The sequence below is a fragment of the Lolium perenne genome, chromosome 2 (assembly GCF_019359855.2).
Source record: "Lolium perenne isolate Kyuss_39 chromosome 2, Kyuss_2.0, whole genome shotgun sequence".
Lineage (NCBI taxonomy): Eukaryota > Viridiplantae > Streptophyta > Magnoliopsida > Poales > Poaceae > Lolium > Lolium perenne.
Genome location: NC_067245.2, coordinates 105542639 through 105560287, shown reverse-complemented (window position 1 = coordinate 105560287; position 17649 = coordinate 105542639). Strand labels below are relative to the sequence as shown.

The window sequence follows — 17649 nt, the reverse complement described above, 5'->3', positions numbered from 1 at the left end:
AAATAAAATAAAAACAGAGAGATAGGTAGAGTGTACTCCCCAGGTGAACTTATGAGTAGAGCTATGCCTCCCCGGCAACGGCGCCAGAAAACAGTCTTGATGACCCACAAGTATAGGGGATCGCGGCAGTCTTCGAGGGAAGTAAAACCCAAATTTATTGATTCGACACAAGGGGAGGTAAAGAATACTTATAAGCCTTAACAACTGAGTTGTCAATTCAGTTGCACCTGGAAAAGCACTAGTAACAGGGGTGATGTGAAAGTAGCAGTAATATGAGAGCAATAGTAACAGTAACACAGCAGCAGTAGCAATAACACAGGAGCAATGGCACCGGAAAATAGTTGATACTACTTCCAATGACATATAGAACGAGTATATAATGATGAGAGATGGACCGGGGTTCCCAGCGATCTACACTAGTGGTAACTCTCCAATAACAAGTGACAAGTGTTGGGTGAACAAATTACAGTTGGGAAATTGATAGGATTGATAAAGCATTAAGAAAGAACATCAATTCATTAATCATGTAGGCATGTTTTCCATATATAGTCATACGTGCTCGCAATGAGAAACTTGTACAACATCTTTTGTCCTACCAGCCGGTGTCAGCCGGGCCTCAAGGGAATCTACTGGATATTAAGGTACTCCTTTTAATAGAGTACCGGAGCAAAGCATTAACACTCCGTGAAAACATGTTATCCTCACATCACCGCCATCCCCTCCGGTTGTCCCGATTTCTGTCACTTCGGGGCCTTTGGTTCCGGACAGTGACATGTGCATACAACTTGTAGATACAATCTAAGCAATAATTATAGAGCTTAAATCTAAGATCATGCCACTCGGGCCCTAGTGACAAGCATTAAGCATAACAAGATTGCAGCAACAATAACTTCACAAACTTTATAGATAGACTAATCATAATGTATCATCCATCGGATCCCAACAAACACAACACCGATTACATCAGATGAATCTCAATCATGTAAGGCAGCTCATGAAATCATTGTATTGAAGTACATGGGATAGAGAGTACCAACTAGCTACTGCTAGAACCCGTAGTCCATGGGGGAACTACTCACGGAGCATGATGGAGGCGATGGCGTTGATGGAGATGGCTTCCGGGGGCACTTCCCCGTCCCGGCAGGGTGCCGGAACAGAGACTTCAGTCCCCCGAATTGGAGTTTCGCGATGGCGGCGGTGCCCCTGGAGTCTTTCTGGAGTTTCGTCAATTGGTGTCGAGTTTTTAGGTCGAAAGGGCTTATATAGGCGAAGAGGCGGCGCAGGAGGGGCAACAGGGTGCCCTCCCCATAGGCCGGCGCGGCCAGGGGCTAGCCTGCGCGGCCCTATGGTGTGGGGGCCCCAGGCCTCCCCTCTGACTCCCCTTCGGTGTTCTGGAGCCTCCTGGGAAAAATAAGATCTTTGGCGTTGATTTCGTCCAATTCCGAGAATATTGCCCGAACAGCCTTTCTGGAACCAAAAACAGCAGAAAACAGGAACTGGCACTTCGACATCTTGTTAATAGGTTAGTTCCGGAAAACGCATAAAAACATTATAAAGTGCAAGCAAAACATGTAAGTATTGTCATAAAACAAGCATGGAACATCAGAAATTATGGATACGTTGGAGACGTATCAACCGTCAACTTCAAGATTGGACCCTATGAAGACACTATTGAGTGTGACGTAGTGCCCATGACGGTGTGCCACATGTTGCTTGGCCGCCCATGGAAATTTGACAAGAAGGCTATACATGATGGACACTCCAATGCATACACCTTCAAGGTCAAGGATAAGAAGTTTGAGCTACGCCCCATGACTCCTAGCCAAATCATCGTGAACAATGCGAAGGCTTTAGCGAGGGCACGACATCACACCCACCATAGTGAGTTGAGAGGAGAGGGAGCGACCCACCAAAAAGATAGTGAGCGCCACAAGCCATACATGAGTGAGATAAAGAGTGTCCTCCTAGCCACCAAAAGTGAGTGGAGAGAATTGCAAGAGAACCCATCCACCATATTGCACTATGTGCTCATTTGCAAGGGCCTATCGTCGGCGACTAACGACTTAACCAACATTCCTTCGTCTTTGTTGTCTCTTTTGAAGGAGTTTCAAGATGTCTTCCCCGACGAGCTTCCTCATGGGCTTCCACCACTTCGGGGCATAGAGCACCGCATCGACCTCATACCCGGCGCTCCGCTCCCAAACCGCGCCGCCTACCGCACCAACCCCGAAGATACAAAGGAGATTCAACGTCAAATACAAGATCTCCTCGCTAAAGGGTACGTTCGCGAAAGCCTTAGTCCTTGTGCCGTCCCCGTGATTCTTGTGCCTAAACCGGATGAGACGCAACGAATGTGTATGGATTGTCGCCCCATCAATGCCATTACCGTACGATACCGCCATCCCATTCCGCGTTTAGATGACATGCTTGATGAGTTAAGTGGTGCCACGATTTTCTCTAAAGTCGATTTGCGTAGTGGCTACCACCAAATCCGCGTGGCAATTGGTGATGAATGGAAAACGACATTCAAGACCAAGCTTGGTCTCTATGAATGGCTTGTTATGCCATTTGGTCTTTCCAATGCTCCGTCAACTTTTATGCGCCTCATGAATCACATCTTGCGACCTCTCATTGGCAAGAGTGTGGTTGTCTATTTCGATGATATTCTCATTTATAGCAAAAATCTCGAGGACCATGTGCAACATGTGAGAGAAGTCTTATGCATCTTGCGTCATGAGAAGCTTTATGCAAACCTCCCCAAATGCACATTTTCCCAATTTTTTTTGGTTTTCCTTGGATTTGTGATTTCCGCTAATGGCATTGAAGTCGATTCTTCGAAGGTTGACGCCATACATAATTGGCCCACGCCTACCGCCGTTGGTCAAGTTCGAAGTTTCCATGGACTTCCCGGTTTCTACCGCCGCTTTGTGAAAGATTTTAGCACCATTGCTTGCCCTTTGAATGAGCTTACCAAAAAGAATGTTCCGTTTGTGTGGGGCAAGGCTCAACAAAATGCTTTTGATGAATTGAAGAAACGCCTTACCGAAGCTCCCCTTCTCGTTCTTCCAAACTTTGCAAAAACTTTTGAAATTGAGTGTGATGCGAGTGGACTTGGTATTGGTGGCGTTCTTATGCAAGATGGAAAACCAGTGGCATACTATAGTGAGAAGTTGGATGGTGCACGCCTCAACTATCCTATTTATGACAAGGAACTTTATGCTTTGGTTCGTGTTCTTGAAATTTGGCAACACTATCTTTGGCCAAAAGAGTTTATCATTCATTCCGACCATGAGTCTTTGAAGTATTTGAAAAGCCAACACAATTTGAACAAACGACATGCAAAATGGGTTGAGTTCATTGAGTCCTTTCCGTATGTCATCAAATACAAGAAGGGCAAGGACAATGTAGTGGCGGATGCTCTTTCCCGCAAAAACACCCTTTTGCTTACTCGTTTGGATTTTCATGTCTTGGGACTTGAGGAGATCAAAGAACTCTATCCTTCCGATTCTTTCTTTGCACCAATATTTGAGAAGTGTTCCGTTGAAAGAGGATTTAATGACTTCTACTTGCACGATGGCTACTTGTTTAAAGCTAACAAAATTTGCATACCCGAGTCTTCTCTTCGAAAGTTACTTTTGCAAGAGTTACATGGAGGTGGCCTCATGGGACACTTTGGACGAGAGAAGACATATGCCATGCTTTCAACCCACTACTATTGGCCAAGAATGTACCGCGACATATGTTGGAGATATGCCCAAGAGGCAATAATAAAATGGTTATTATAATATCTTTGAGTTTATGATAATGTTTACATACCATGCTATAATTGTATTAACCGAAACATTGATATATGTGTGTTATGTGAACAACAAGGAGTCCCTAGTAAGCCTCTTGTATAACTAGCTTGTTGATTAATAGATGATCATCGTTTCATGATCATGAACATTGGATGTTATTAATAACAAGGTTGTGTCATTATGTGAATGATATAATGGACACACCCAATTAAGCGTAGCATAAGATCACGTCATTAAGTTATTTGCTATAAGCTTTCGATACATAGTTACCTAGTCCTTATGACCATGAGATCATATAAATCATTTATACTGGAAAGGTACTTTGATTACATCAAACGCCACTGCGTAAATGGGTGGTTATAAAGGTGGGATTAAGTATCCGGAAAGTATGAGTTGAGGCATATGGATCAACAGTGGGATTTGTCCATCTCGATGACGGATAGATATACTCTGGGCCCTCTCGGTGGAATGTCGTCTAATAGCTTGCAAGCATATGAATGGTTCATAAGAGACCACATACCACGGTACGAGTAAAGAGTACTTGTCATAAGACGAGGTTGAACAAGGTATAGAGATACCGATGATCAAACCTCGGACAAGTAAAATATCGCGTGACAAAGGGAATTGGTATCGTATGTGAATGGTTCATTCGATCACTAAGTCATCGTTGAATATGTGGGAGCCATTATGGATCTCCAGATCCCGCTATTGGTTATTGGTCGGAGAGAAGTCTCAACCATGTCTACATAGTTCACGAATCGTAGGGTGACACACTTAAGGTTTGATGTCGTTTAAGTAGATATGGAATATGGAATGGAGTTCGAAGTTTTTTTCGGAGTCTCGAATGGGATCCAGGATATCACGAGGAGGTCCGGAATGGTCCGGAGAATAAGATTCATATATAGGAAGTCATATTCCAAGTTTGGAAATGATCCGGTGCATTTATGGGAGCTTCTAGAAGGTTCTAGAAAAGTCCGGAAGAACGGCACTATGGAAGGTGGAGTCCCGGAGGGACTCCACTAGCATGGCCGGCCAAACCCTAAAGGGGAGGAGTCCCAGGTGGGCTCCACCTTGGTGGCCGGCCAGCCCCACCTCAAGGAAAGGTGGGAGTCCCACCTTGGGTAGGACTCCCCCCTTGAGTAGGTTTCCCACCTTTGGGAAGTTTTGGTGTTGGGGTCTTATTCGAAGACTTGGACCACAACTCTTGGGGCTTCCACCTATATAATGAGGGGCAAGGGGAGGGTGGCCGGCCACTCTTGGCTCAGCCTTGGCCGCACCCCTTTGAGGGCCGGCGCCCAAACCCCCCTCTCCCCAAACCCTAGCTACCTCTCCTCCACCACCTCTCCCGCATATGCTTAGCGAAGCTCCACCGGAGATCTCCATCAACACCGCCACCACGCCGTCGTGTTGTCGGGATTCCAAGGAGGATCTACTACTTCCGCTGCCCACTGGAACGGGGAGAAGGACGTCGTCTTCATCAACACCGAATGTGTGACCGAGTACGGAGGTGCTGCCCGATCGTGGCACCGTGATCAAGATATTCTACGCGCTTTTGCAAGCGGCAAGTGATCGTCTACCGTAGCAATAAGAGCCTACTCTTATAGGCTTTGGAAATCTTCAAGGGTTAGTCTTGATCATCCCCTCGTTGCTCCCATCTTCTAGATTGCATCTTGGCTTGGATTGCGTTCTCGCGGTAGGAAAATTTTTTTTTTCTATGCAACGAATCCCTACAGTGGTATCAGAGCCGTGTCTATGCATAGATGGTTGCACGAGTAGAACACAATGGTTTTGTGGGCGTTGATGCTCTTGTTATCTTTAGTTTGAGTACTTTGCATCTTTGTGGCATAGTGGGATGAAGCGGCTCGGACTAACTTTACATGACCGCGTTCATGAGACTTGTTCCTCGTTCGACATGCAACTTGTATTGCATAAGAGGCTTTGCGGGTGTCTGTCTCTCCTACTATAGTGAAGATTCAATTTACTCTTCTATTGACAACATTAGTATCACCGTTGTGGTTCATGTTCGTAGGTAGATTAGATCTCTATCGAAAACCCTAAACCACGTAAAATATGCAAACCAAATTAGAGACGTCTAACTTGTTTTTGCAGGGTTTGGTGATGTGATATGGCCATAATGTGATGATGAATATGTATGAGATGATCATTATTGTATTGTGGCAACCGGCAGGAGCCTTATGGTTGTCTTTAAATTTCATGTTGAGTAGTATTTCAAAGTAGTTGTAATAGTTGCTACATGAGGTGAACAACCATGAAGATGGCGCCATGAACCTTGACGCTACGCCGACGATGATGGAGATCATGCCCGTTGATGATGGAGATCATGTCCATGCTTTGGAGATGAAGATCGAAGGCGCAAAGACTAAAGGGCCATATCATATCACATATGAATTGCATGTGATGTTAATCCTTTATGCATCTTATTTTGCTTAGATCGCGACGGTAGCATTATAAGATGATCCCTCACATTAATATCAAGATAATAAAGTGTTCTCCCCTCGTATGCACCGTTGCCAAAGTTCGTCGTTTCAAAGCATCTCGTGATGATCGGATGTGATAGATTCAACGTTCATATACAACGGGTGTAAGCCATGTTGCACACGCGGAATACTTGGGTTTGCTTGACGAGCCTAGCATGTACAGACATGGCCTCGGGACAACGGAAACCGAAAGGTTGAACACGAGTCATATGGATGATATGATCAACATGTTGATGTTCACCATTGAAGCTACATCATCTCACGTGATGATCGGTTTTGGTGTAGTGGATGTGGATCGTGTACCACTTAACAACTATGAGGGATGTTGTATTAAGTGGGAGTTCATTAGTAATTAGATTAAAACATGAACTAATTATCATGAACTTAGTCTGAGTAGTATTTTGAATTAATTTTGTAGTATTGGCATCCGTTTACTACTATGCGCTAGTCTTGTTATTGAGATAGAAATACTATTAAAATCTGACAAGAAACTTTACAGATTGGTACCGTATTGTTAAAGAATCAAGAATTGATTAAGTCCTATCGCAAACTTTTAGTAAATCTCACATTGATGATTCAAAGAGCTATGGTTTCAATTAGTACCTAAAGTTATCTTGTCTCCGTGAAACTTGAAGTTCAAATCTGTTTGAAAAGTAAGGAGCTAAAAATTTAGTTTTCAGAAATAATCAAGGTATGAGATATATGTGATATCTAAGACCTTATTGCAAGATGATAGAATATAATTTAGTGAGACTACATAAACTCATAAGTTTTATGGGAATATATGAAGGTTGAAGACGCCAGGCGTCACAATCCTCCAACTATTGGGGCACTAATAATATTCGCATATCCATGAAGTTATCGTCCTTAGTATGCACCATTGCTAAGACTCGTCGTTTCGAAGCATCACGTGATGATCGGGTGTTATAGATTCTACGTGTGCATACAACGGGTGCAAGCCAGATTTGCAATGCGAATACTAAGGTTAAACTTTATGAGCCTAGCATGTACAGACATGGTCTCAGAAAGTCATCATGAATTGATGGATAAAATTATGAATGAAATTGTTCGTCATATTACAAAGTTACTAATAGTGAAATCTAGAACACTTGTCATATGATGATCAACTTCAAAGTAAGAACCTCAAGGTTATTGGTATTTGACCAACAAACCGAGAAGTTATTAAAGTTGATGTGTTTTTCTGAATAATGAGGAAAGCTAAAAGAGAAACTGCAAAAGATATTTTGGCAAAAAGAAAAGAAAAGACTAGAAAGTCTAGCTCAGGTGTATATAAATGATATACATGTTATGGTTGTATTCCTAGTTAAGTCACACTATGAAATTCTTGGGTATTAGTACTATATTGGTTGGTATGAAGTGTCATACAAAACAACGCAATACAAGAATACAATGGCCTAAGTGACTGACAAGGAATATGATAAGAATGCACGTCTGGAACAAAATAAAGTGTTATTATGTTCGTCGTTAGCATTCTATCTAGCCCTTAGAATTTATAATAAAGAACTTAATAATTGTTATTTTGCTCTGGTCAAATGAAAACAATGAGTTGTTTAAATTATGACATTACTCCATGTACGATGGATAAGTTATTATAAATCTTAATGGTGAAACACACATACATAACACTGACGCTAAAATGCCATAAGGCAAATGATTTGAATTCCACTTATTTGTGGAACCGCCATTTAGGTCATGTTAGAAAGGAACGCATGAAGGAACTCCATGCAAATGGATTTTTGGAGTCATATGATTTTTGAATCATTTGGCGCTTGCAAATCTTTTCTAAAGAGAATGACTAAAATACCGTTTATAGGCCAAGAGTTGAACGGGCAACTAACTTAGTGAAAACATACATGATGATGTATGTGGTTCACTGGACATAGTTGTGTGCAGGAGATTCTTCTACTTCATGAAAACTTCAAACAATGAATTGAATATATATATATGTGGATATATTCGATAAGGAAGAAGTTTGAAACATTTGAATAGATTCAAATAAATTTCAGCATGAAGTGGAAATCATCGTAATAGAAAAGTCAAATATCTATGATTGGATCATGGTGGAAATATTTGAATTACGAGTTTTAGCGAACATCTAAGAGAGTTATGAAGTTGTTCTACAACTCACGTTTCTTGGAGTATCATAGTGATGATGAAGTATCCAAAAGACGTATCCAAACCTTGTTGGATCAATGATGAGATAAAATATTGATGCCATTATATTTTTTGTGGATTATGCTTTAGTGACTACCGCTTTTACACTTAATAAAGCATCATCTTGATCCGTTGAAATGACACCATACGAGTTATGGCATGGGTATGAATCCTAATAGTCTTTTCTTAAAATTTTGGTATGCATAGCATAAGTAAATAAGTTTACAACCAAAATCGGATGAATGTCTTTGTTGGTTATTCCAGAGAATTGATTGGGAATTCTTCCCACTAGGTAGACAAAGACAAAAGTGTTTGTCAATGTTTCTTATTTCCAAGAAATTGTTTCTAGCGAAGTATTTGAGTGGGAGGACAATAGAACTTGATAAGGTTTATGAACCTGAGCATAATGATCAGAGTAGCGCAGCATCGGAATTGGTTCCGGAAGCGGCCACGACGATCATGGCTCCCATGACTACAAAGTGTTTTAGCCATGGAGATCGAAGTACATATTGAACCTTGTAGGTATGGTTTACTTTGTGATCAAATAAATGATTTGTGGACAAAGGATTGTTTTTGAACAATGATAAACCAACTACAAACAAAGAAGTTATGATGGGCCCTGACTCCATTAAAATGGCAAGATCGCCATGAAATCCAAGATAGATGAATACTTTCTTGAAAGTAAATGGATCTATGGACTTGGATGAAATATCCTTGAAGAAGCTCAACTTGTCGAAAAGTTGTTTACGACAAAATTCAAAGAGTTGACTACGATAAGATTAGATCTTCCGTAGCAATGCTTATAGTCTATGTGGATTATTCTAGTAATCACTATATATTTCTTTTATGAAATATGCTAGTAGGATGGCAAAATACACTACTTAACAGAAGTGTGTATTAAAGGTGTATACAAGATACAACAAATTGTTTTGCTAGTCCGTGGAATACTAGATAGATATACGAACTTCAATTGGATGAAGTGAGTATTACGGAGTTGGAATCTTCACCGGATGAAATAGTCAAAGAGTTTTTGATTTCATTAGAGATGATGAAGAGGCTTGCATTTGCAAGAAATTAAGTGGGAGCGCTGAGACATATTTATAATACTTATGTAGATGACATATAGTTGGTTATAAATGATGTAATTATATACTTGATTAAAAAGGTTTCATTGAGAAATTAACTTCAATGAAAGGATATGGACTGAAACATATCTAGTGTCAAGATCTATGAAGATAGATTGAAACACAAAATAAGTTTAAGTCAAAGTGCATAGAATGGATATTGAAATAGTTCAATATAGAAATATTAAGAAAATGTTCGTGTCATGTGAAGTTTTAACAAGACTTGAGTGTATCTGACACTCAATGAGTAAAAACACATGAGTGATTATAGATCACGGATAATATGTACACAATCAGATGTCCTGTGCTCTAAAAAGTGTTATGAGCATGTACCAGAATGATTCATGTGATGATCATTGAAAAACAGTAAGAATATTCTTGAGTACTTAAGAAGAACCAAGGATATATATATAGTTTTGTATGGAGAAATGACAAACAAATTGCTGTAAGGTGTTGCACCGATATTTGTTTCGTCACATATGAAAATAAAATTTCAATCTCAAATTAGACTAAGTGTTGTTTAAAAGGTAGCACAATGAGCTAGAAGTTGTCTATGCTAGATTTAGAAGAGTTCTAAATATTGTGACAGATTCTACAAAAGAAGGCAGAGTATGTCATTGTTTTGACAATGGCAAAGGATGTTAAGTCAAGAGGTTCTTTGAGAGCTTGGTGTAGTTCCAAGCAGTCGAACTTTGAAGCTATATTGTGTGTGACAATATTAGTGACATATTTCAGACCGCGGAATTAAGGTTCCACCAGAAGACCAAACATATTTAATGCCGACTCATTTGGAAATGAGTGATGCGTTGAGACGCAAATGAATTACAAAATACATACGGTTCTGACCATGTCAGATCCGTTGACTAAAACCTCTCCCGTGAGCAAAACATGATAAAGCACCGGAAGGCCAAGGTGTTATATCTTTACAAATGTAAACTAGATTATTGACTCTAGTGCAAGTGGGAGACTGTTGGAGATATGCCCAAGAGGCAATAATAAAATGGTTATTATAATATCTTTGAGTTTATGATAATGTTTACATACCATGCTATAATTGTATTAACCGAAACATTGATACATGTGTGTTATGTGAACAACAAGGAGTTCCTAGTAAGCCTCTTGTATAACTAGCTTGTTGATTAATAGATGATCATCGTTTCATGATCATGAACATTGGATGTTATTAATAACAAGGTTGTGTCATTATGTGAATGATATAATGGACACACCCAATTAAGCGTAGCATAAGATCACGTCATTAAGTTATTTGCTATAAGCTTTCGATACATAGTTACCTAGTCCTTATGACCATGAGATCATATAAATCATTTATACCGGAAAGGTACTTTGATTACATCAAACGCCACTGCGTAAATGGGTGGTTATAAAGGTGGGATTAAGTATCCGGAAAGTATGAGTTGAGGCATATGGATCAACAGTGAGATTTGTCCATCCCGATGACGGATAGATATACTCTGGGCCCTCTCGGTGGAATGTCGTCTAATAGCTTGCAAGCATATGAATGGTTCATAAGAGACCACATACCACGGTACGAGTAAAGAGTACTTGTCATGAGACGAGGTTGAACGAGGTATAGAGATACCGATGATCAAACCTCGGACAAGTAAAATATCGCGTGACAAAGGGAATTGGTATCATATGTGAATGGTTCATTCGATCACTAAGTCATCGTTGAATATGTGGGAGCCATTATGGATCTCCAGATCCCGCTATTGGTTATTGGTCGGAGAGAAGTCTCAACCATGTCTACATAGTTCACGAACCGTAGGGTGACACACTTAAGGTTTGATGTCGTTTAAGTAGATATGGAATATGGAATGGAGTTCGAAGTTTTGTTCGGAGTCTCGGATGGGATCCAGGATATCACGAGGAGGTCCGGAATGGTCCGGAGAATAAGATTCATATATAGGAAGTCATATTCCAAGTTTGGAAATGATCCGGTGCATTTATGGCAGGTTCTAGAAGGTTCTAGAAAAGTCCGGAAGAACGGCACTATGGAAGGTGGAGTCCCGGAGCATGGCCGGTCAAACCCTAAAGGGGAGGAGTCCTAGGTGGGCTCCACCTTGGTGGCCGGCCAGCCCCACCTCAAGGAAAGGTGGGAGTCCCACCTTGGGTAGGACTCCCCCCTTGAGTAGGTTTCCCACCTTTGGGAAGTTTTGGTGTTGGGGTCTTATTCGAAGACTTGGACCACAACTCTTGGGGCTTCCACCTATATAATGAGGGGCAAGGGGAGGGTGGCCGGCCACTCTTGGCTCAGCCTTGGCCGCACCCCTTTGAGGGCCGGCGCCCAAACCCCCCTCTCCCCAAACCCTAGCTACCTCTCCTCCACCACCTCTCCCGCATATGCTTAGCGAAGCTCCGCCGGAGATCTCCATCAACAACGCCACCACGCCGTCGTGCTGTCGGGATTCCAAGGAGGATCTACTACTTCCGCTGCCCGCTGGAACGGGGAGAAGGACGTCGTCTTCATCAACACCGAACGTGTGACCGAGTACGGAGGTGCTGCCCGATCGTGGCACCGTGATCAAGATCTTCTACGCGCTTTTGCAAGCGGCAAGTGATCGTCTACCGCAACAATAAGAGTCTACTCTTATAGGCTTTGGAAATCTTCAAGGGTTAGTCTTGATCATCCCCTCGTTGCTCCCATCTTCTAGATTGCATCTTGGCTTGGATTGCGTTCTCGCGGTAGGAATTTTTTTGTTTTCTATGCAACGAATCCCTACAACGTGGAACGCCTTTGCCGACGGTGCACAACTTGCTTACAAGCTAAGTCTACCTCCAACCCCTATGGCCTTTATACACCGTTGCCTATTCCTTATGCCCCTTGGTTGGATATAAGTATGGATTTCGTACTAGGATTTCCTCGCACAAAACATGGTCATGATTCAATCTTTGTGGTAGTGGACAGGTTCTCTAAAATGGCTCATTTCATACCATGCCATAAGACTGATGATGCTTCACACATTGCTTCGTTGTTTTTCAGGGAAATTGTTCGCCTACACGGAATACCGGCAAGCATTGTGTCGGATCGAGACGTCAAGTTTATGAGCTATCTATGGAAATCGCTCATGGCAAAGTTTGGAGTGAAGCTCTTGTTCTCATCATCCTCGCACCCGCAAACGGACGGACAAACGGAAGTGGTCAATCGAAGCCTCTCAACTCTTCTACGCACATTAGTGAAGAAAAAAACTTGAAGTCATGGGAAGAGTGCCTTCCACACGTGGAGTTCGCCTACAATCGAGCCACACACTCTACAACATCACGGAGTCCCTTCATGATCGTCTACGGCTTCGACCCTCCCACGACACTCGACATCCTCCCACTCCCCCTTCATGAGAGGACAAACATGGACTTCGACAAGCGCACCACCGCCATGAAGAAACTACATGAAGAAACAAGAGCAACCATCCAAGACCATGTGCTTCGTCAAGCTAACCGCCTCAACGCCAAGAAAAAGGAAAGGATATTTGAAGAAGGAGACCTCGTTTGGATTCACCTTCGCAGAGCGGTTCCCTCTTGAACGCAACTCCAAGCTAAAGCCCCGAGGAGATGGACCTTTCAAAGTCCTCAAACGCATCAACAACAACGCCTACGTCATCGACATACCAACCTCAAAGTACTTGGTGAGCAACACGTTCAACATCTCGGATCTCTCCCCCTATCATGGAGATGAGGAGGAACAAGAGTCGAGGACGACTCTCTCCCAAGGGGAGGGGGGAGATGATGCGGGGTGGCCTTTGGACACCTCCTCCTCAAGACCATCAAGCCCTCCTCGTGGCCCAATGACACGAGCTCGGGCCAAAGCCATACACCAAGAGGTGAACTCGCTCCTCTCCACACTTACCTTGAACCCTTCATTGGATAGAATGCTACCTCATGCCGATATGCTTTGTGTCATTAGGTACGAGGAGCGTCAATGCCACGGAGAGGAGGGCACACCATGCGAGAGAAGAGAAGAAGTCGCCCAGGCCGGCCGCCAGACCGGCGCACCCGGTCCCAGACCCGGTCAACCGGGCGGCACGCCGGATCCACCTTGGCGTCAACCGGGCGGCGTACCGGGGCCAACCGGAAGGACATCTGCGACACGCCCGGTTGCCGCCCGGTCCCTGGCCCGGTCTGGACCGGACGCGCCGGCCCCAGGCCCGGTCGGACCGGCCCCGTGACCGGATTCCACGACTTTTCTCTACCAAATCAGCCTGAGTCGGTTACTTTTGTACCTTTTCGACCTGTGGGCCCTGTAGACCTATATAAGTACCCAGGACGCCCCCTTTTACTCTTTAGACATAATTTGAGCTTAAAACTACTTTTGAGCTTTGTCTCCCTAGGGTTAGATCCCCTTTGTATCAAGGCTACTCTTGTTGAGGATTTGGATATTTGTGAGTGAGATTCTAGTGTGCTCCACTCTTTCTCTCTCTCATCGGTCTCCGTCTCCAACCCCGATCTCTCACACGGAATTCTACCTCGTGTCTCTTCTGGGTGATTCTATTGGCGTGGTCCATTCTGCCACGAGAGTAAAATTCGATTGTATCGGGTTGGTGTGAGTGTGTTTGTTCTTCGTGTTCTTCGCGTTCTTCATGTTCTCCCTCTTTTTCCCTCTTGATTTCGGGTCAATCGCGAGATCGGGCCACAACCTAGGTCTTAGACCTCATTGTTGAAATTCAACACGGTGAAGTATGGCGCCGGGCAAGATTTAGGCATTGTGCAATACAAACAGATTTAGAATGTGATCTTGTGGTGACTATGCTTGTTCTCTGTTTTCTCTTGTTCGAGCAGCAAATCCGGCTCACCAAAATCATTTTGCAACGCCTGCACTTTTGAACGGCAAAGATTGTACTGTAGAGTACAACTTAGCGGTTCCATGGTTTTGAAAAATTCGGATCGATGCAGTAGTATCTATGAATCAGACTGAGTGAGCTATACAACCTTTGACCCCATCTACCGATCATGGCGACGGCGGCGCCGGCTCGAGCAGGCCGCACTCGAAGTTGGTGTGCTCGAGGAAGGGCCCCAGCCTGACCAGCCTCGGGATCACCACGCCGTCCCGCACCGCGCACACCGCCGGGTTGCCCCATTGCACCAGCGCGCCCACGAGCCCCGCGCGCGCCGTCAGCGGGAACACCCGCCTCCACCTCTCCCTCTCGTACTCGCGCAACGCCTCTCCGACGTCGTCCCCGGAGCCGGCCGCGAGCACCGCCGGAGCGAGGCGGCGCGCCAGGACGACGGCGTCCTCGAGCGCACAGCACGCGCCCTGGCCGAGGTTGGGCGTCATGGGGTGCCACGCGTCGCCCACGAGCACCACGCCGCCCCTCGACGCAGGCGGCGCCACCCCCGGCCACAACCACCGGTCCACGAGCGGCGTCTTCACCACGGAGTCGTCCGGAGTGCTCCGCATCACGGCGACGAGGTCGTCCGGCCAGCCCCGCACCAGCTCCAGGGCCTCTTTCTTCAGCGCCGCCGCGTCGGTGTTCTTCGGCCCTGCCAATTGCCAAACACCACCACCATGACCAACATGCCAAGAAATGCATGCCATTGATCTTCTTACCTCGTCAGGTAGAGGTACCTGGGGTTGGGCTATTGAAGCAGATGAACCAGTATACTTTAGTTGGGGAGACCGGCACGAAGCCGGCGCGGAGGCCCCGGCCGTAGATGTAGTTCACCTTGGGCTCGAACGGCTGCCCGCCGGCGCCGGCGTAGTCCGCCAGGCCCCGGAAGGCCATGTGCCCGACGTACCGGGGCTCCGAGAACCCCATCCACCTCGCGATCGGCGAGTTCACGCCGTCGCAGCCGACAACAACCTTCGAGAGCAGTCGCCTCCCGTCCTGGAGCTCAAGCAGGGTGCCCTCGGCCCCTTGCCCGGCGACCGACTTGAGCTTGGAGGAGAAGGAGATGGCGCCCGGCGGGAGCTTGGAGGCCAGCGTCTGGAGGAGCACCCGCCTCTCCACCGCCCGCACCTCCTGTCTGGTTCATAAGTTGGAGCAGAGCAATTCAGTCCAAGTACAAAGATTGTGAAACAAGAAGGCGAGTCTGTACTGTATTACACACCCAGGAGCTTCTTCCTCAAAGGAGAACTCGCGCAGGTCCCGCCCGCCCGCCGATGACCGCATCCTCATCCTGCGATCAGCTGAAAACCTCGGGATTTAAGGTCGAAGATCCATGAAAATTGACAGGAGAGTAGGCAGAGCTAGGTACCCCTGGACGCGGAGGTACTTGGCCCGGAGCTCGTCGGCGACGCCGATGGAGTCAAGCACGCGCCACCCGTTCTTGAACAGCGTCAGCGACGTGCCGCCCGCGCGCAGGGACGGCCCCTGCTCCAGCACGGTGGCGCCCACGCCGAGCCGTCGCAGGGAGAGCGCCGTGGCCAGACCCGCGATGCCCGCGCCCACGATGACGACGTCCTTGGTCTCCTCCGGCGACGATGACGCGGAGGCCGCGACCACCACGGCATGTCGGCGACGGCGAGGATAGGACGAATACGAGCAAGGTTGTGTCGCAGGGTAGTACACGGAGGCAGCCATTGGTGTCATGGCAACGGCGAGCATTTCTTGGACATGAGCTGGGGATCGCGGCTGGCGCCATATGCTGCGGCGAGCGTGGTGATTTGGGGGTCTCGGGAGCTGGAACATCTGGAGCCACACATCCGTGAAGAAGATTCAGAGACAGGGCACGGGACACGTCCACACACACACCATAAACCTTGCTTCCTGCTATAGTTTCAAAAAAATTCGAGTGTCTGAATTTTGATTGCTGCAGTATGTTTGAAACAGAGTCGCATGTCCAATACATAGCAAAATAAATATTTTTGGATTATACTGCTAAGTTACTTGCTAGTAAATCTCAGATAATTCTGTAGCAAAAGTCTTTGGGCCAACGACCAACCATCAGTCCATCTCTATCCCAATCTCAGTCCCCACTCAAGTAGACCACAAAATTTCTTATTTCTATTAATGGATTACTAGTAAAACTGCCTGCACCAGGAGGAAAAAAAAGTTGTTTCACGAAAAGCAAGCATTTTATCAAATATTTTTTAGATTCATCTAGATAGTTAAAATCAATTTTTGTTAACTGGACGAAGCACTATTCTCATCTAAATTCATCTGATTTCTGGACCAATAGAAGATAGAAATTGCTTAGGTGGAGAATTCATCGAGCACATAGAATAAAAATGGTACTACCAGCCTTTTTATTAACAGGACAACAGCGAAGTTCTCATCCAAATTTGCTCATGAAACGCGAACACACACACTTCTGCATGCACACAGATTATTTGTCTCCTTATGCTTTGAGTGGTGTGCAAACTCGTCAAGGTATAGTGGAGGTTGATTCAGAACTTCTGCCACATGAAACCAGAACAAAGACACAACTCTGAACTTAGCTTTCAAAAAAAAAAGCTCTAAACTTAGCAACTGCAGTGTGCAGTGTGCAGCTGAGAACTCTGATCTCTATGGCCTTAATCTTAACGAATATAATTGTCTTGAGGGATAAATGCAATGTGAGATTCAAGTATCATGTGTATAAACCTTTGTGAGGTAGATGCATGTATATTAGGGTCTGAGATTAGACTACACATGATTTTTGTTTCTTAAGAAGTATATATCCTTAAGTAGTCATGACCGGCCTCCATCTGAGGATTGTGGCCCTAACGCGATGCGCTGCGTCAGGCTGTCGAGATGATGTGGGCGATGGAGGGAGACGGCATCGTCCATGGAAGAAATTGGAGTCGGGCCCTAGTTGGTGTTGCCTCGACTGATGATTGTGGAGCTAAATCAGTCCATCACGATGGTTTGGGACTTTGGGCAGTGGAGCGAGGCGGCCTCAGCCATTGAGAAAATTGGCGGCGGAGAGTACTATGTGGACGGTGTGCATGGTGGCCGCGGCCAACGATCGGAGCAGGAGGCCCGCACGGGCGCACGGCTGCACCAGCGGTGCTGCTCCTTGAACTCGGCTCGGCTGCCGCATGAGCTATTTCGGATTGGCGGTATGGTTTTGAGTTGGGTTCCATGGCGTCGGGGACCATGGCCGTGATCGATGGTGGCG

At 45.3% G+C, this 17649-nt stretch overlaps 2 protein-coding genes across 3 annotated transcripts in view; one reads left to right on the top strand and one right to left on the bottom strand.

The window, feature by feature from the left end:
• LOC127333743 (DNA mismatch repair protein MSH3) overlaps positions 1-17649 on the top strand; it is a 202183-nt gene that overhangs the window by 81437 nt on the left and 103097 nt on the right. The window lies entirely within an intron of this gene.
• Positions 14331-16260, bottom strand: LOC127333744 (monooxygenase 3). 2 transcript variants are annotated; one of them, XM_051360176.1, is made up of 4 exons: positions 15805-16260; positions 15658-15726; positions 15176-15573; positions 14331-15090 (listed from the first exon to the last, which is right to left on the bottom strand). In XM_051360176.1, exons 1-4 carry the CDS (start codon positions 16236-16238, stop codon positions 14558-14560), a joined length of 1434 nt encoding a protein of 477 aa, XP_051216136.1. In that variant the 5' UTR covers positions 16239-16260; the 3' UTR covers positions 14331-14557. The 2 variants fall into 2 exon arrangements, with proteins under 2 accessions (XP_051216136.1, XP_051216137.1); XM_051360177.2 differs by having other exon boundaries at positions 15658-15736; positions 15805-15945.